Source organism: Crinia signifera, chromosome 19 (genome assembly GCF_055691185.1).
Source record: "Crinia signifera chromosome 19, ASM5569118v1, whole genome shotgun sequence".
NCBI lineage: Eukaryota > Metazoa > Chordata > Amphibia > Anura > Myobatrachidae > Crinia > Crinia signifera.
Window position 1 is genome coordinate 15246739 of NC_139226.1, and position 21115 is coordinate 15267853.

The 21115-nt window shown below is 44.1% G+C and overlaps 1 protein-coding gene across 4 annotated transcripts in view; it reads left to right on the plus strand.

The window, feature by feature from the left end:
- MAG (myelin associated glycoprotein) overlaps nt 1-20740 on the plus strand; it is a 93477-nt gene extending 72737 nt beyond the window's left edge. For 3 of the 4 annotated variants that reach the window (XM_083162090.1, XM_083162092.1, XM_083162091.1), the window contains 5 exons: nt 4450-4710; nt 6477-6764; nt 9519-9615; nt 13447-13543; nt 20195-20740. In XM_083162090.1, coding sequence (XP_083018216.1) covers nt 4450-4710; nt 6477-6764; nt 9519-9615; nt 13447-13543; nt 20195-20359 — 908 coding nt within the window. In that variant the 3' untranslated portion in view covers nt 20360-20740. Of the gene's footprint in view, nt 1-4449; nt 4711-6476; nt 6765-9518; nt 9616-13446; nt 13544-17655; nt 17697-20194 lie in introns of all 4 variants that reach the window. The other variant, XM_083162093.1, reaches the window with a different exon arrangement.
- Nucleotides 20741-21115: the final 375 nt, after the last annotated feature.

The following is a 21115-nucleotide window of genomic DNA, read 5'->3' on the forward strand; positions in this document are numbered from 1 at the left end:
TGTTCGACCTATTGATTGTCTATCTAGACAGAGTCTATCTAATGATCCACACCCCTGTAACATTACATTACATGCAGCACCAGGCAACTATCACAGTGCAGGAGCCGGCAATGCAGCTAGACAGACACTGGGGAAGGCCCTGCATCTACAGGACCCCCGGAGTGTTGAAAACGGGGGTTGGACTGTGAGGCCACACCCTTCCCACAGGCCACACCCTTTCCTAACACCTTTTTGCTGGTGCACCTGTTTACAGCACACTGGGTGTCGATGGGCATGGTGAGGTATCTGAGCTGTATGGCTTACAGGGACGGACTCTGGCCTCAGCAGCTCTAGTGAACGTGCGTCGAGCCACCAGCCAGACATTAATAATAAGTGTAATCAGTTTTGCAATGCATTTACTATAAGGGTATGGGTCATTAGGTCGACCAACTGAAGGTCAAAATACAGTGGGTCGAACATGGGCTAGGTAGACACCTGAAATAGGTCGACATGCTTAAGGTTGATATGGTTGGATGGTCGACACAAGCATTAGATCGACAATGTCTAGGTTGACAGTCAAAAGGTCGACATGGGTTTTTCCCTTTTTTATCTCGAATATCAACATAGTGGACATGGTATCGGTGCTTCAGGCACGATGCTTTGCTATGCGCGGCACATTATTGTGTTCTCCCTTCACGCCCTAGTGGATGACAGGGCATGTGAAATACCGCTTGTCGACACATGTCCTCAAAAAAAAGTGAAAAACCCATGTCAACCTTTTGACTGTCCGTCTAGACACTGTCGACCTAATGCTTGTGTCGACTATCAGTGGCTGACCCAATGTCGACCTTTAATGTGTCGACTTAACGACTGCATGCCATATGTAAAGATAGGAGAAAGAAAAGGTGAAATTAATGAAAGGGTTGGTCCTACCATAGTCATAGGGTGGTCTTTATACCATGGGCGGATCCAGGGGGTGGGGCTAACGGGGCGATCACCCCCCTAGCATTGTGTGGCTGGGATCACTATCCCCTGCTGTTTATATACCCTGTATGGCAGCTTTACCAGAGAGCTAACATTGATTATGCGGTCTGCTACAGTGAACCTGGGGGCCCTGAGGCCCCTGATAAGTTGCCCCTGCTTTGTACTCACCCTTGTGCTCATTTCCCATAAGCTACATAATCTGCAAAAGTCAGGCTATAGAGTAGACAGAAGTGGGATATGGCCCTTATTCAGATCTGATCGCAGTACAAATTTGTTCTCAAAATGGGAAAAACCATGTGCACTGCAGGTGGGGCAGATGTAACATGTGCAGAGAGTTAGATTTGGGTGGGGTGTGTTGAAACTGAAATCTAAATTGCAGTGTAAAAATAACGCAGCCAGTATTTACCCTGCACAGAAACAAAATAACCCACACAAATCTAACTCTCTCTGCACATGTTACATCTGCCCCACCTGCAGTGCACATGGTTTTGCCCATTTTGAGAACAAATTTGTACTGCGATCAGATCTGAATAAGGACATATGTACAGCATGAACGGGCCAATCTGAATAAGATTCCAATTTACAAGTAGTTGGTTGATTTCCATTATCTACACATGCACAACATTTCTGAAAGCCTCATACAGCACAGAGGGCGCACTTTGTGTCCGTGAATTTAAGAATGTAAGATGTTTGTAAATAATAAAACAAATCAATGGAACTGCTGCATTGGGGCTACTTTACATGCAATCAATTTCTAATCACTGTTATAATTAATTCTGTCTGATAGATATAATACAGCACTGACCATAACAGGGGTTCCAGCTGCCTGATGCCAAGTTACTGTGCAGAGACAGCATTCAGGCGCCACCTGCATTTCTCCTCTGCAACTCATTTATCAGAGCAGATGTTGGACAGAAGCGGGCGAGGCACAGGGCTGTGTGTGTGGTCTAAGGCTCATCTGAGGACTGTCCCAATTAACGGGAAAACACTTCTAGTTAGTACGCAGGATAGTCGCTCGGCCAAGAGTTCCAGAAGTTGGTTTTCCAGGGCTAAAACGCGCATTTTCTGACGGATGGATTTTTGAAAAATGATTAATAAATGTTATTAAATGTGTTTTCTAGCCCAGGAAGCCCAACATTGATTAAGAGTGATTGTTAAATTGATAAACAAGTGATCAATTTGACCCCTTGTTCTCTCTGACTGGGGTGGGCATGACAGAGTTAAAAACAACTTGGAAGAGTTTTCTGTTGCACCTAAGGTTGGAATGTTTTGCTGAATAACTAACCTCTCCCACCTCGCAGTAACCAGGACACTGCAATGTTCTCTTGGCCTCTAGAGGGATTGCTGAACATAACCTGCTTATTATCAGAAGCACAAATAAGTTGGATACATGGACTTGGTTTAATAGATTGGCGCGTTTCACCCAAAACCACATCACCACTTAAGTATACTTATCTGACCCCTGTCGGGATTCCCTCCTTCGAAATGACGGTCACCCATGTGTATCTCCTTGGCTGGTTTTATATACTCTGTGCTGCTGTTAACTTTCTAAAACTCTGATTGGCTACAGGCTGTTCTAACCCCACCCATCTTCTATACATGCCCCTGTCTCTAATATTGAAGAAAAAACACCTAAAACAATGGACTAGAATGTATACTGATATAGAGCTTTTTTTCCTGTTCAAAAATCTTTAATTCCAAAACCGGCACAAACGTTTGTTAGAAATAGTTGTTAAAAGTTGTTTATATTTGTACAAATCTTTTTATACTGATATAGGGCGGTATTCAATGAGCCTGATTCGCCATGTTTTTATGGCGAATTTGTGCTGTTTGGCGAATTTCTGACTAAAACGGTGAATCACCCTATTCAATGACCACATGGCGAATACATTTCAAGGTTTTTTTCACCATGATTCACCGAGTAGCAATCGCTATCTTTTTATGGTGAAGTGGAATGTGAACTTTTAATATAAAGTGTTTTGTTTTTTACATTTGGTGTCAAAAAATCAGGAATTTTATTCTGAGGAGGGGCATGCTATTTTTATTCATGTGCTGTAAGCACATGAATATATATTTAATAAAAAAAATATATATATATATATATATTTTTTTACACAGCAGCCAGCAGGGGGCGCCGGAGCCGAGCCGCTCATTACATATTCATATATTCACTGCACCCGATCGTTACCATCGGGTGTAGTGAATATACGCTCCCCTACTGGCACCCCCGGGGGGCAGCCTGTGCTGCCTGGCACCCGGGGAGCCCACCTACCCCCCACAAAGTTCTGGGGCAGGCAGAGAGACTACCATCTCTCTGCCTGGCACCGCGTCCTCAGGCTCCCTGCGGCAATCGCCGCAGGAGCTCATATTCGCCAGTCAGGGGCAGCGAGCCCCTGACACGTTGAATACCGGAGCCCGCCGGCTCCGAAACGTGGCGAATGTGCAGCGAATCCTAAAAAGGATTCGCTGCACCTCGCAGGTATTCTCATTGAATACCGCCCATAGTGTGTACAGAGCATTGTAAGAGTTTTGTCCTCAATTTTGAAACCATTTTTAGGTCTATCTTTTTGAACCGATTCAGCATACCTCCCAACTCTCCCGCTTTCCGCGGGATCGTCTCATTTTTTGGGGACGTCTCTGCATTCCGCCCGGGGACTGCAGTGTCCCGCGGAGGGGGGTGTGGTTTGGGGGCAGTTGGGAATTTCCCTTGAGCTCCCCCTGGACCTTCCTGGGAGTGATTCCATCCGATTTTGTACTTTGGTGTAATTTTTGCATAAGATATATCTCGTGATTGATCAAGCCGAGATAGATTGCATGAGATATATCTTATAGTATACAATTGTATCATAAGATATATATGATGGGCTGGATTAGGGGGTTAGAGGGACTGGAAACATCAGTCAAACTTCAAGCAATATATTGCAAGTGATATATCGCATGTGCAAAAAACACTCCTTTCTTTCCATCTGATTCCATGTAATTCTGATAAATCAATGGTGCAGTACGAATGATGTAGGGGCTCCAATCCATCTCTCACGTGTCCACGCATCGGATCGTATGGAAAACACAAACGATTTGACACTTTTTAAATTACATATCGGCCCGAAACATCGAAATCGAAGGAAATCAATTGTTGTAGTGTATGGGGGCCTAAACTTCAAATGGCTTCGAACTATATAGTCCAGATCGAATAGAAAGTGACCCACAATCGCACAGTATGTACACTACTTAACAGTACCTCCAACTCTAAATCCCAAACATCCCCCCCTTCCGTAATATTCCACTTGTCATCTGATTCTACCACCGCATGGGTGTATTCAAGGTCAATGATAATCTTGTTCGGCTCTAGGGTTGTGCGGATCAGTCAGCATTTAAGTCCCCTCCAAGACGGCTTGCGTTCAGCTTGGATTTAATGGACCCCGTTTTACTGATAGTCTGATCCAGTAGTCATTAGGGAAATAACCATGTGACTCTTTTATCTCTCAGATGCCCCCTGGAAGCCATCGGTGAACGCATCGATGGTAGCGGTGGAAGGAGAAACGGTCACCATAACATGTAACACCCAGGGGAACCCCGATCCCATCATCTCCATCGTGAAGGACAAACAGGTTCTTAATTCCGTCATCTTCCAGAATGACCTGGTGCTAGAGATCCCCTCGGTCACTCATGAGCATGACGGGGAATACTGGTGCCTGGCGGAGAACCAGTACGGACACAGCAACAGCTCCTTCAACCTCACCGTCGTGTGTAAGTGTTCCTTCGTTAGACATAAAGATGTCCCCATCACTATTCAGCAGGGTCTGTTTATGACATAGGGAAATGAGTGGAGAAGTAAGTAAGTAGAGAAGCATCCCATGGCAACCGCGAAATCCAGAGTGTACGTTTTTAGAAGTGAGAGCTGTTGCTATAAGCAACCAGTTAGATTCTACTTAAATTGAACTTATCTAGCAATTTTTAGAGCAGAAGTCCCAGCATGCCTTGCCACAGTTTTGCTATTAGAGAATGCTAAAACTATGGCAAGGCGTGCTGGGATGTGTAGTTTCACAACAGCTGGAGGGCCACAGTTTGGACATGCCAGTTGTAGAGGATAATAGCTAGTATTTGATTGGTTGCTATTGGCAACACTTCTAAAAACTCACATTTTAGTAAATTTACCCCGTATACAGATGGAGCAGCTCCCATCGAAGCTGCTCCTTGTGATCGATTCGCCAACCACCAGCCGCCGCCATCTGCTGGAAGGGGGAAAGCACACGAGACGCTCGCACGCCCTGTTCCGACACAGCCCTCCGCCACCCTCCGCAGCCCGCTGTAGCTCCCCCGATGCCCTCAGCAGCTGGCCAAAACTCCCCCCGATCCCTGCCCATCTCCCTGAAGCGGAGACGGGAAGGTTCCTCGACGCCGTGTTGACAGGGACGCATGTACATGCAAGACGCTCGTGCATCCCCGTCAGGTGGAGTGCCTCTCCACCGGCGATCGCCAGCTAAGAGAATCTGGCGAATCCCATCGCTGGCTGAGAGGCGCTCCATCTGTAGTTGTGTTTCTTAAATGTGAACGCCCAACCTTGAATGGCAAACTTATGGGGAGATGTATCAATAAGTGTGTAAAGAGTGGAGAAGTGGACCGGTGATAGCAACCAATCAGATGCAGTTGATAAATGCTACCTCAAAGAGGATTGGTTGCTATGGACAACTTCCCCACTGATCCACTCTTGATACATATCCCCCATAGTGTGGGATGACCTTCCCGGAGGACAAAACATTTTACAACCTCAGTCGTGTAGTCATAACAGCAACCGATGGCACACTAAATGAAGTCAACTCAAGGTTTTTTTCGTGCTATTAATATGTGTTTATCAGATAATCCGATGCGGGTGAATCACCCGCCGTCTGCATCTCTCGGGGCGTGCGCACAGACTAGATAAGTCACACTTTCCTGACCAGCCCCACGCTTTGCAGAGACTGTTGTTGATCACAGAACATATTCACAGTCCAAGGTACTTTTTTCACCCCCAAGCTGGCTACACCTGCTCAGATCCGTCCTGCCAATTTGGCCAACGCTGCAGCATCTCCGTGCCAGGAAAAGAATCACTCTGCCCAATTAAAATTATTTTATAATACTGAGCGCAGGAATGTGTTGAACACCAGATGTCACATATTACGTGTTTACACTTATGATAAACCGGTTGGCTTTAATGGGTAAGTCAAGCCTCCCCCCCCATGGACTTTTACTTAGGAGATAACCGTGCCAGCTTGGTGACGTCAAGTTTTTGCCATCCTGCCGATGGATGGTCATAGACCGGTGACTTAAGATACCAAGCCCACTGAAGATGTCCCAGAAAAATAACTAGATACACTCTACTGGGGATGATGTCTAGAAAACTATATGACACTATTGCGGTGTATTTTGGCATTCTATCTTGTGAACGAGGACCACAAAAAGTGGCCTTCTCCTACAACGCTTACCGTAAGATCATTTTTCTACTACAAAAAGTTTGTTCCTTTTTTCTTTTCCAGTTTCACCGCTAGTTCTATCCGAATCTAAGTGCACGGTGACCAAGGACAATGTCCAATGCATGTGCACCGTCAAGTCCAATCCGGATCCCTATATCATGTTTGAGATCCCCGAGAAGAACTTCACAGTCAGCGAGCTGAACACAGAGTATGTGCATTCGCAGAGGAATGGCTACATGGTGAGCAGTATCTTGACCCTGCAGAAGGACACCGAGTTACCCAAAGTCGTCCTCTGCTCTGCCAGCAACCTGTATGGGAAGAAGGTCCATGAGCTTCTGTTCCAAGACACCAGTAAGTGGTGATGCTCTCTCTAATACGCTTTGATCAGGTCTATTCTGTGAAAGAAGCCATAGGTTGTTTATTGGGTGCTGCCATATTCCAGTGAATGTCTGTCCCATGTACCTAATCGCAAAGGGCCTCATTCAAAGGTGTATAGATCTATGATGGTGTGGTGGCTCTGCACGTGCAGGGCCCATTTTTCCTGCAATGCCCCATAGCTGCAACCTGATTGGCAGGCTGCCTGTGTTTGGAGGTGTGGGGTGGGCGGAGCTGACAAGCATTCTTGATTGATGCCAACATGAGGACCTACAGTATGGACGCAGTACTTGAATCGCCGGTCCTGGCAGGAGGCGACTTTGTCCTACAGAAGCCACCTGTGACATTAGCATATTTACACATCGATATACTGCCCAAAAACACTGCAGCGTCCATCTCTGAATGGCACAAAGGGCCTAATTCTGCTTACTAAGCAACATTTGTATGCTGCTTAGAGAGGGCACTTCCGCCACTATCCCATTTATCAGCCACAGAGAAATGTCTGAGATCTGCACCATTCTGTATCGTGCGTATTTTTCCAAGTATGCGTATGCAGCTCGCATCGCAGACACAGTGGTTGTTATTTTGGTTCACTCTATCTGACAAATTCCTTCTTAGATGGACAAAACCATGTGCACTGCAGAGGGGTGGGGGGGGGGGGGCAGATGTAATTTTTGTTTCTGTGCAGGGAAAATACAGACTGCTTTATTTTTACGCTATATATATACAATATAGATCTCACTTTAAAGTAAAACCCCACCCAAATCTAACTCTCTCTGCACAAGTAACATCTGCCCCACCTGCAGTGCACATGGTTTTGTCCCTCTAAGAAGGAATTTGTCGGAAAGAGTGAACCAAAATAATCCCCAGTATGCGGACATTCCTATGATGTGGCCACATTGCTCTTATGTGCGCTTTAGGATTATAGTAGCATAGCCAGATTAAGGATAGGGGGGGGGGGCATAAAGTACCCCAGGCTCCCCTTTGTCAGGGCCCCCCCTGGCTGGAGCACACTGACAATGCTAGCTCTCCCTCTTATGTAGCAGCAGATCCAGGCAGTCAGAATGTGAGCAGGACAGTACCGACCAGAGGAGAAATAGGGGGTTGGAGAGAGCTGTAAGTGACCCCGGGATCCCCTTTGTCAGCCCCCCCCCCCCTGGCTGGAGCACACTGACAATGCTAGCTCTCCCTCTTATGTAGCAGCAGATCCAGGCAGTCAGAATGTGAGCAGGACAGTACAGACCAGGGGAGAAATAGGGGGTTGGAGAGAGCTGTAAGTGACGCCGGGATCCCCTTTGTCAGGCCCCCCCCCCCGTGGGTGGAGCACACTGACAATGCTAGCTCTCCCTCTTATGTAGCAGCAGATCCAGGCAGTCAGAATGTGAGCAGGACAGTACCGACCAGCGGAGAAATAGGGGGTTGGAGAGAGCTGTAAGTGACCCTGGGATCCCCTTTGTCAGCCCCCCCCCCTGGGTGGAGCACACTGACAATGCTAGCTCTCCCTCTTATGTAGCAGCAGATCGAGGCAGTCAGAATGTGAGCAGGACAGTACAGACCAGAGGAGAAATAGGGGGTTGGAGAGAGCTGTAAGTGACCCCGGGATCCCCTTTGTCAGGCCCCCCCCCCTGGCTGGAGCACACTGACAATGCTAGCTCTCCCTCTTATGTAGCAGCAGATCCAGGCAGTCACAATGTGAGCAGGACAGTACAGACCAGAGGAGAAATAGGGGGTTGGAGAGAGCTGTAAGTGACGCCGGGATCCCAGCTTTTCCTCCTCCCTCCTGGTGTCTGTGCATTATTAAGTCTCTCTCCAAGGCTTAGTACATAGACCCCTAACGCCCCATACACACAGGCCAATGGGAGGGTAGAGGTCATTGGGTCGACCACGCAAAGTTCAACATACAATGGCTCGATCGCTAAAGGTCGACACAGAAAATAGGTCGACATGCTCAAGGATGGCAGGGTTGGAAGGTCGACATGGGGTTTTCACTTTTTTTTGTCCCGAGTCGAGTGTTAACATAACATGTGGCGACTTTTAGTGGTTGACCCGATCTATGTCGGCCTTTAGTGTGTTGACCCAACGGCAGTATACTCATCAGGAGGCCGGTGCTGAGCGATGTATTTAAGCGCAGATTGTTCAGCACACCTCCAATGCACCGGCGATGCGGAGAGATCTGCGGTGATACGCGGCATCGCCATACGGCGTACACACAGAGCGATACGTGATTACTTTCTAAACGATGTAGGGGGGTTATTCTGGCTGGCTTGCGAATTTGCATCCTTGCGAGTCAACCAGATCCCGCCTTGCGAATGGTTGCCCACTATTGAGTCACTCGCAGGGCCTGCAAACAGTCTGCACATGCACAGAAATGCAGCTGCGCATGTGCCAAACATCGGACCCCTTGCAAACAAAGGGGTCCGAGCGAACGGTCCTGAATAAGGCCCCTAGACAGATCACTTAGAAAAGAGCACAAAATCCTTGTTGCCCTCTTGTTGCCGCAAGTACCTACCTTACAGTTGGGCAGATATACTAAGCCTTAAAGAGGAAGAGAGCTACAGTACCAGCCAATCAGCTCCTACATTTCATGTTACAGGCTGTGTTTGACAAATGACAGTTAGTAGCTGGATTGTTCTTTACCTCTCTCCACATTGTACATCTGCCCCAGTGTGTCTGTGTACAGTCATACAACCTCTCACTTACATGTTTTGTGGCTTTCTCCTCTCCTCACAGGCAATCTCATATGGGCCAAGATCGGTCCCGTTGGAGCCGTGGTGGTTTTCGTCATTCTCGTGGCTGTCGGTGGCTACATGATTAAAACCAGAGAGAAGTAAGGGACCGCTCTGGCTTTACTGCTGAAATGTCTTGTTTACCAGCCAAATGCTTTCATGGCTCCAGCATTCTGCTAATTAGCTACGGTTCTCCTGCCAGATTCCGGTCAGCCTTTGTGATCCTATTTAACAAATGTTCAGCGCTGAATGGGATCTCACGCGGACCCTGACTGGAATAAATATGTGGTATTAGCTTTAGCAGGGAACAAGCATCCAACATCCTCTAACAAGGGTGAATGCTACAATAATAAATGTCCTCCGCTCCCCTGGTTCATCCACCAATCAGAAGTGCATCCGCTTGTCCTTCCCTCCCCTGGTTCATCCACCAATCAGAAGTGCATCTGCTTGTCCTTCCCTCCCCTGGTTCATCCACCAATCAGAAGTGCATCTGCTTGTCCTTCCCTCCCCTGGCTCATCCACCAATCAGAAGTGCATCTGCTTGTCCTACGTTCCCCTGGTTCATCCACCAATCAGAAGTGCAGAACGTTACGTAGAAATGTCTTCAGAATATTTACAGAACTAGTAAACAATACTTTATTTATTTTAGATTTTTAACCCTTTGAGTGCCAGCGTTGCCGTGGGAGATGTGCAAAATATCCACTTAAAATGTCCCTTACAGTGACCGTTTCTTTTTTGTGGGCGCAATGTTTAACAGAACGTCAATTAAGTTACTTCATCATTTGCCGGCAATTCGTATTCCTCGCCTACGGCCCTGGCCTTTTTAGCGGACCATAGCAACCAATCAGATTCTGTCTATTATCTTTTAGAAGGTGCGAAATTAAAAAAAAAAAGTAGAATCTGGTTGCTACGGGCAACATTCCATTTTCAATAAAACTCCCATCTTAGTAAATTTACCCCAAAGGGTCAATATGGGGAACATTTATTTATTTATTTTATTACAGTCATAGGTGTAAATTTGCTTCTAAAAACAACCAATCAGACTCTATCTTTCGTTTTCTACGATTCAATAGAGAAATGAGAGACAGAATCTGATTTGGTTGCTATGGGCAACATCAGTTTTTTTTTCATTTAAGAAGCTTTAGTATATTTACTCCACAGAATGTTATGTATCGCTGCAATTTAATATTATTATACTTATCAATATGGAGGGCCCAATCGGCTCTAAGTTACATAAACTGGTATTAAATACGCAGAACAAATTCTGATAGCTTAAATAAAAATAAAAAACACTTATATCTATAGAAATATTGTTGCGAAACTTTAGGGATACCCGATAAATAGGCTTTCATCCTCATTGTTGTCATCGTTACCATCATCATTAGGAAGAGTTGGGAATTGAGGGAGAGTAATGAGGATTGGAAACCGAGTGGTGTTCCGCTATATGGTGCAAAAATGTGCAAACCACCCATCCACCTTTATTCAACCTTACCTATATGCTGCACTACTCTTCTCGGGGCTAAATCTCAAAGAAATAGCCAAATTTCAATAGTAAAAGGAAAGGGTGTGAGTAGAGATCTGTGCGGAAAGGGCTTGTGAAGTGGGAATAAACGTTGGTGGTGGGGGGATATACAAGGTATTAGACAATACTTCCCTTGTATTGGTATCTTCACTCTTGGTGGGTCACCAATTGGTTAATATATGAAAACGATATGGAAAATATAATGGTGTAATACGATTTTAACACACAATTTATTACTCATAAAATACAATTGAATGAGGATCATTTACCCCCAAAAATGTATGGGACAATAACATCAATAAAAACAGCGGGTCTCAAAAGGTAAGATAGGGACTTTTACCAGAACGGTAAGAAAGTAAGGCCCGACAGATGTTTATTTAGCGTATTCGGATCTCCGGATGATGCGACCGCCCGGCCCTCAGTGTAAACACTGCAGTGGTTTCAGTCTCCAAGTAAAAGGTAATCAAAATCCCTTCTGCACCCGCAACATGTTTCAGATCCTACCTGGATCCTTTTTCAAGCAGTGATGCTGACAGGGAGAAGCTTCTGGTATATATTGCCCAGGTCTAGATTACTTCCAGGTCAAACAATTTTTGGGGGTAAATTATCCCCATTCAATTGCATTTTATGAATAATAAATTGTGTGTTAAAAACGTCTTACACCATTATATTTTCCATATCTTTTTCATATATTAACCTTTTGGTGACCCACCGAGGGCAAAGATACCGATACAAGGGTAGTATTGTCTAATACCCTGTATATCCCCACACCATCAACGCTTATTCCCACTTCACTAGCCCTTTGCGCACAGATCTCTACTCACACCCTTTCCTTTTACTAATGAGGATTGGAGTTTGGGGGAGAGTTTGGTAGTGTGAGGCGGGGAGTTCCTTAGGTGAGGAGTAAGGAGCAGCGAAGGAGACATTTTGAAAATGAGAGTGTGTAGAGGAGGAGGCAAAGCTCTGGAGCAGAGTAGTTGTGTTAGGGTGTATTCCACGAATAGGGAGGGGCATTATGGGGGTTTTGTCAGTGAGGGTGACCATCTTCAAATCAATTGTAGTAGGAATAGGGGGCCAGTGCCCCTTGATCTGAGCTAATGTAAGTTCCAATTTATATGTGGAATACACCTGCCTACTTTTAAAAACTAGAATCAGGGATATTATAGTACGAGGGGGCGCGTCACACTCTCCCTAAAGGGCGTATCCAGCGCCACAAATGGGCATGTCTATGCTTAAATGCTTGTTTTTGCTAGATATTTCTATATACAGTAACATTAGTGACAACATATTTTGGGAATCATTTCAAATATTGATATTAACATTGCTGTCGGCAATATGGGTTTCATGTTTGTAACTATTATATATTCACTGTGATATTTATTTTCTTCTCACTCAACAGAGTATGCAATAAATGCAATAAATTCCAAATGCAATTTGACCTTGTGTGAATTCATCCCTAAGCGTATAAGTATGTTTTCTGTGTATTAAATGTTATTTTATTGTGAACACTGGATTGTCTGCATCTTGTAAGCACTAACTACATTGGATGTGCTGTTTTCCATACCATTAAAACAATAGCCAAATCAGTTATAGACGCCAGATACTGTAATTAAACAAATATGTTTAACTAAAGAAAAATGACTAACAAAAGCTGCAGCAGCAGCAGCACTGTATGGATGAGTGCTCATCAGCACAGATAAGGAGAACCTGTGTGTGATCATGTGTGTGTCTGTGTGTGTGTATGTGTGTGTCTCCCTCTCTCCTGTCAGGGGTTCCCACAAAGGGGAAAATGAAAGGAATCCTAAGCAGCTACAGCAAATCATAGTGATTACAGTAAACCACTCTCCTTGCAAATTAATACCTTAGTGGCACCCTTGGGAGAATCTGAAGAATCCGGGAGATGAGGAGTACAATGCAGGGCAGCAGGTGATTTAAGACTGAAAGAGAAGCCTCCTGCACAATTAAGGGCAGGCAACTATTATGTGAATGTATAGGTATAGCATGTGCAAGGTATAGAAAATTTGCTCCAAGAGACATCTTTACAGTACACAAATACACTTACGCGCTACTCTAGATTAATGGTTTTACATTGAATAGTAAGAGCAAATGTAACATACCTCCCTACTGTTCTGATTTTCAAGACTCAAAAGGGGTGGGGCTTACATTGATATGGGTGGAGTTCTGTTCCAGAATGGGTAGATTTTGGGCTATGGCTTGGTTTGCTCTAGTTTTGCATGTCCAGATACTTGAGATGTGCACAAAACAGGTAGTCACTGGAGTGCACGGCACACATGTTACAGTACATATCATACATGTGCCGTGTTTTTATGCTCTTTCTATGGCTTGCGGCACAATCACCATTTCTTCAGGTATATTTCATAGTTACTCTTTATACTCTTTTTTATTGCAGAAAGAGCATGACAGAGAGTTCTAGTTTCATCCAGAAAGAGACCACGCCGTCGTACAGTGGCGACGCCTCCACCAAGAAAAAGTTGGGAAAGATGGAGGTAAGATGAAGATTGAATTCTTATTTTGCACCGTCACCTGTCCGGATTGCACTTTAGTGTGCTACTTACTGTGCAGCTGTGGGCAGACTGTCCAGGGCCGGTGTATTCCCAGGTGGGAAACACCTGTATGGTAATGTCAGTGTACAGTAGTTGCGTGATGCGGGATTGCTAGCCATGGGTCTCATTTGCTGAACACAGTCAATCTAGAACAGGGTCTAAATAAGGGTTCCAGCTGATACAGAGGTGGATCCCTCCCCTCATAGATCAATTATAATTTTTCTTAAGTGCTCGTGGCCAGGGGGTTTGTGCTTATTGCGTAGGATTACAGAGGCTTATTGCTAGGGGTTCCTTGTTCATTGCCAGGGTTTTTTTGGCTCATTGTAAGGGGGCGAAATGATCTTCACCAGGGGGGGGTGTTACATGCTCATTGGAATCCACACTGGGTGCACTACCTTCCCCTTACAGATGCTACAGATTAAGTAGTTCCAGAGGAGTGGCTGCAGCCAGAGCCGAATTTCCCATTAGGCACGTGAGGCACCGGCCTAGGGGCGGCACAAGTTTGGGGGCGGCACTTGGATGCCTGTGATAGTACTGTCAGCCCAAAATGTACCAATAACTGCAAAATATCCACTGTACTGTACTATATTCCATCTTAAATAGAGTGTAAATGGATAGGACATGCAGATACTGCCCCTATAAACTGTCCTACTTAGTGAACATTATTGTTGTGCCTAGGGGCGCCCTCCTCCCTAAATCCGCCCCTGGCTGCAGCATAGTCCAAAATTCAAATAGGGGAGCCACACCAACAGCCAGTGAGTCAGTTTGGAATGGCAGTGGGTGGCAGTTGCTGTGCCTCCCCAATTTGAATTTGGAACAGTGTGCAGCCCCTTCTCTGGAGCCGCCAGTGGTCGTGAAAAATTACATGACCCTCCGTGTTTACTCAGGTAGGTAGGTCAGATATCAAAATGACCTTTACCCCCTGACATCAAAATAACATTACCAAGCCTCCACTCCCCCCTTTCTCTATAAGCAGTGAGGTATAGAAACATGGCTATACACAAGCGTCTATTACAGTGAGACAAGCTAAGGCATAATTGCCTACTCCCTAGGGTGGGTCTCCGGGACACCCAGCAACATCCACCGCCCAGTGCATAAACTCCCATGCATTATCAGCCCCTGTGCTTCCCAAAATATCTAACATTCCAACTTACAATGTATTATTATCTAACATTCCGACCCATCGTGTACTATTATCTAACATTCCAACTCACCATGTACTATTATCTGACATTCACACTCACCATGTGCTATTATCTGACATTCACACTCACCATGTACTATTATCTAACATTCCGACCCATCATGTGCTATTATCTAACATTCCAATTCACCATGTACCATTATCTAACATTCCAACTCACCATGTACTATTATCTAACATTCTGACCCATCATATACTATTATCTAACATTCCAACTCACCATGTACCATTATCTACCATTCCAACTCACCATGTACTATTATCTAACATTCCGACCCATCCTGTACTATTACCTAACATTCCAACTCACCATGTACCATTATCTAACATTCCAACTCACCATGTACTATTATCTAACATTCCGACCCATCATGTACTATATTATCTAACATCCCAACTCACCATGTACTATTTCTAACATTCCGACCCATCATATACTATTATCTAACATTCCAACTCACCATGTACAATTATCTAACATTCCAACTCACCATGTACTATTATCTAACATTCCAACCCATCATGTACTATTATCTAACATTCCAACTCACTATGTACTATTATCTTACATTCCAACTCACCATGTACTATTATCTAACATTCCGACCCATCATGTACGATTATCTAACATTCCAACCCATCATGTACCATTATCTAACATTCCAACTCACCATGTACTATTATCTAACATTCCAACTCACCATGTACTATTATCTAAAATTCCGACCCATCATGTACTATTATCTGACATTCACACTCACCATGTACTATTATCTAACATTCCGACCCATCATATACTATTATCTAACATTCCAACTCACCATGTACTATTATCTGACATTCACACTCACCATTTACTATTATCTAACATTTCGACCCATCATGTACTATTATCTAACATTCCAACTCACCATGTACTATTATCTAACATTCACACTCACCATGTACTATTATCTAACATTTTGACCCATCATGTACCATTATCTAACATTCCAACTCACCATGTGGCATTATATAATAACATTTCGACTCATTCTACCATTATGGAACATTTTGACCCACTGGGGTAAATGTACTAAAAATACGAATACGACTCAGTCAGATCTGTGCAGGCTGCAGTGTAAAAAAAAAATAAAAAAAAAAAAATATTATTTTTAAAAAAAATAACAGTGTGTGGTGCCCCCTCCCATAGCCATAACCAGCCCCAGGCTCAAAGAGCCGGTCCTGGTTTTAAAAAATCAGGAATCAAACGAAATAGGGTTCCCCTAGATTTTTTTAAAACCAGCATCAGGCTCAAGGGCCAGTTTCGGTTCCCAAAATATGGTGGGCAAAATGAGTAGGGGTCCCCCTTATTTTAAAACCAGCACCAGATCCAATGAGCCAGCAGGGTAATGCCACAGCCAGGTTGAGACTTTTTTTTACAAGTCCCCCCAGCCAAAGCATTTACCCCCTGACGGGTCAGCCTGTGCAGGGATCCTGGGGAAGTTGGGACCTCCCAATTAAGGTGTCCCCCCTCCAGAATGTACCTGCCAAGGCTGAAGCCTGGGGCTGTCCCCTGAACCACTGGGCAGTGGGCACTGGACTGATGGTGTTGTAAAAAATAGAATAAATTATTGTATTGCTGTGGAACTATGAGTCCCAGAAAGCCTGAACCGCATGCAGGGACTTGGAGAACCACTGGTACCCGTATCCCGTTAATTACCGGCAATATATAATATACGGCTGCTTAGTAAATTAGGAATCACCATTCTTTTGAATCACCCATTTCTTTTTCCATTCTTTTGAATATGAATACGCATAAAATAGGCATATTTTTAAAATACGAATACACCTTTTATATGCGTATTTCTGTTAGTAAATTTCCCCCATTATGTACTATTATCTAACATTCCCGACCCAGTGTGTACTATTACCCAACATTCTGACTCTAGCACCATTATATAATATACAGAACCACCCATGTACCATTATATAATATTCAGAGGCACTATGTACCATTGCATAATATTCAGAACCGCCATGTGCCATTATATAATATTCAGAACCACCATGTACCAATATATATTATTCAGAACCACTGTGTACCATTAAATATTATTCAGAACCACCTTGTACCAATATAAAATATTCTGAACCACCATGTGCCATTATATAATATTTAGAAATACCATCTACCATTATATAATATTCAGAACCACCTTGTACCTTATATAATATTCAGAAGCACTATGTACCATTATTTAATATTCAGAAGCACCATGTGCCATTGTATCATATTCAGAACCACCATGTGCCATTGTATAATATTCAGAATCACCTTGTACCATTATATAATATTCAGAACCACCGTGTGCCATTATATAATATTCAGACCCACCATGTACCATTATATAATATTCAGAACCACCATGTGCCATTGTATAATATTCAGAACCACCATGTGCCATTGTATAATATTCAGAACCACCTTGTACCATTATATAATACCCAGAACTACCATGTACCATTATATAATATTCAGAACCACCATGTACCATTATATAATACCCTGAATCACCATATACCATTATATAATATTCAGAACCACCATGTGCCATTATATAATATTCAGAACCACCATGTACCATTATATAATACCCAGAACCACCATGTACCATTATATAATATTCAGAACCACCATGTGCCATTATATAATATTCAGAACCACCATGTACCATTATATAATACCCTGAATCACCATATACCATTATATAATATTCAGAACCACCATGTGCCATTATATAATATTCAGAACCACCATGTACCATTATATAATATTCAGAACCATTGACTAATATTCCTTTTTTAATAGTCAGAAGAGATCAGCTCGGTGGAGGTAAAATGACCCACGAGGTAGGTAATCAGCTGTTTGTGTTGTGTGTTAATGATGGCCAATAACATTATTCCTATGTGGCGCAACAATATTTAGAAGAGGTAACACAAAACCTAACACCTGGATATTGGTGAATAGGTGCCTGTCAGTCACTAGTCACAGTTAGTGATACCCTGCACTGCAGCGGCCATTTTGGATCCACCACATTGTGGCCATTGTGAGAACCCACTGACTTCCTCAAATGGCCGCTGCCATGTCTCCAGTCACGATTCCTTCTGCTAGACATGGCTATGGTCTGCTCCCGCTTCACAAGAAGAGAATATAACATAAAACCCCAAATTAACATTTTTGGCTCTTGTTAATTTTCGGGGTGCCACTTGTTTTACCACCAACCAGTGTTTGTCCATGTATTGTTCTGTGACTCTGAAATGAGTTGTCTTATGGGCATGGGCCCACGAACATTTAACACAGAGTAATTTACTGTAGAAAGTGTGTTAATTCTAACAGTGAATTTATTGTTTGTTTATTTTCATATATTTCCATATATTATGCATTGTTTGGTTTTATATAACTTTATATAAGCCATGGCCGAATTCACCACTAATGCGGAGATTGGGGGTGATTCAGGTTGGCTCGCTAGGCAGCCGTCGTTCTCTGCCAGCAAGCCTCTAATGCCGCCTGCGTCTGAATCCCCTCGGCACCATGCAAGGTGATGTGCACGAGAACACGTTCCCTCACCTGCATCCGAAGGGGAGAAAAATCATTTGATAGTCGCCGACCGTTGAATGACTTCTCTCTCCTTCGGAAATAAAAGTCAGTATGAACTAACTTTTATTTCTGTCGGCATCCCCCGAAGAGGGGGTGGGTGCTGACGTCACATGACATTAGCCTCCCACTCCTGGCAGGCATCAGCCCACCGGGTGTGGTATAGGGGTCCGACAGTCAGGATCCCGACAGTCATTATCCCGACGTCGGGATCCCGACTGGCCGGACCCAGACAGCATGGCGAGTGCAACAAAGCCCCTTGCAGGCTCACTGCGCTCGCTGCGCTGCGAGCATGGTGGCTCACTACGCGAGCCACCTATTCTATTCTCCCTCTATGGGGGTCGTGGACCCCCACGAGGGAAAATAGCCGACGGCCGTCGGGAGCCCGGCTGTCGGTGTTTTGACAGTCGGGATCCCGACATCGGGTGAATGCCTGTTGGGATCCCGACTGTCGGGACCCCGTCCGGCACCCAGCCCACCCACGTTCCCAGCGGAGTGTTTTCATGGGGTCGCCCTATTATGTATAGGGGTTTCCTTGACCTGTGCATTATTACTGGACACTGGTTTCTCTAATGTAAAGTCAATATTTAAAGAATTTATTTCTGTTGCAATATGTAAGTAAATATATTTTTTTTAATGGAAAGCTCTTGAGGCTGATGAGGCTGAAGATCAATTAAAGGCATTTATTTGTTAGTAACTCAGACTAAAGTAAATTTGTTCTGTAGGCCTATTTATCAAGTAATATTTGTAAGATACACTAGATTTAATTTATTTTTGGGGGGAGGGCACCCTCACATATGAAGTAAAAGAAGAAGATGGCAAAAGTAGCCCCTATTGGTTTCTATGGGGTTACTTAATTGAGCTTGCCCGCAGAGGCTGACGTCATCTGCTGCTGTAGTTAGCCATGGTAGCAGTGGCGGAACTTGTGAGTATTTGGCCCAGGTGCAAAAACAGAATTTGGGCCCCCCTCCTCCACTCCAACCCAAGTTTACAATATTCTACACAAAAGTGGGCCCTTTAGTCCTGCACCTGCTGCACCAATGGTAGTTTCGCCTCTGCATGGTAGCCATTGGCAACCATTAGTAGAGGATCTCTCCAGGGGGGTGCTGTGGGTACATCTGTCCCAGGCCCCGGCCTCTGGAAGGACCCAGGCAGCTAATTTTGCCCACTGCAACCCCCCCACCTGACCGCCTTCAATGCTGGATGTTTCACCGACTTTTGACCCATTCACAGCTTGTGTAACATTAACCAATCAGAGAGGCTGCCGGTACACGAGCTGTGATTTGCTTACTAGCCGGTGCTACATTTTAATTGTCCGCCTGCGTCCTGCTTTGAAGAAACCTGTGCTTCGGGACCTGCTGGGGGGGGGGGGGGGATGGGGGGGGCAGAGGGGCCTGGACTGGAAATCAGTACCAGGCCCCAAAATTCCTAGTGGCAGCCCTGGATCCCTCCCCTATGATCTCATCTCGCACATGTACAAAACAGCGCTGGGGTCCTGAAAGAGAAGTACACAGGTCACATTAGGGATCGCTTCATTTATAATGCTGCCAGGCTATGTCCTGCTATCAGAGACCCTGTACCGTTTGTGTGATTATTTAAATCTCTTTCTTTACTGACGTTTATTATTTATGAATGTTTTTTTTTTTTAAATGTTCCCCTTATCAAGTTGTAATAACAGGAAAGAAAGCGAACACGCGAGCAGCATTACTTCCATGGTGTCATTTTGGAATTTCTGTTCTCGTTGTGTTTGCAGAACCGATTCCTCAGCATCTCCGAGAGAATCCTGCTGAGCAAAAGGCAGCCGCCTCCACCTGCGGACTCTGAGTATGCAAACATTGACTTTACAAAGCGGAATGTAATGGACATCTACACCTCCCCCGAGGAGCTGACAGAATATGCCGAAATCCGCGCCAAATGACGGCCACTCATCTAACAGCACAGACATAACTGGCACGCTGTCCATCCTCCACCACAAAATGTCACCAATAGCCCTCGCTCTATAGGAAAATGTATTCTCAGTTTCCTGTCTGTGTCTCTATCTATCTAAAGTATCTATCTATCTATCTATCTATCTATCTATCTATTGCTTATCTATCTATCTATCTATCTATCTTTCTAATCTATCTGCCTGTCTATCGCTTATCTATCTACCTATCTATTGCTTATCTATCACTTATCAATCTATCTAAAGTTCTATCTATCTATCTATCTATCTATCTATCTATCTATCTATCGATTATCCATCTAAAGTATCTATCTAATGCTTATCTATCTATCTAATGCTTATCTATCTATCTATCTATCTATCTATCTATCTATCTATCTATCTATCTATCTATCTATCTATCTATCTATCTATCTATCTATCTATCGCTTATCACTCTCTCTATTGCCTATCTTTCTGTGTCTATCTATCTATCTATCTATCTATCTATCTATCTATCTATCTATCTATCTATCTATCTATCTATCTATCTATCTATCTATCTATCCAAGCCAAAAGGTAGCATATCTGTCTCTTATTACATAGCAAACAGTATAACACTTTCTTTCATCATAATGTTCTACACAATAATAAAAGCTGTCATCTGTTTGGCTGTTGTGCATTATGGGACATTTATGCTACCCATGGCAGTATACCGAATAACTCTGAACATTTACTGCATACAGGATA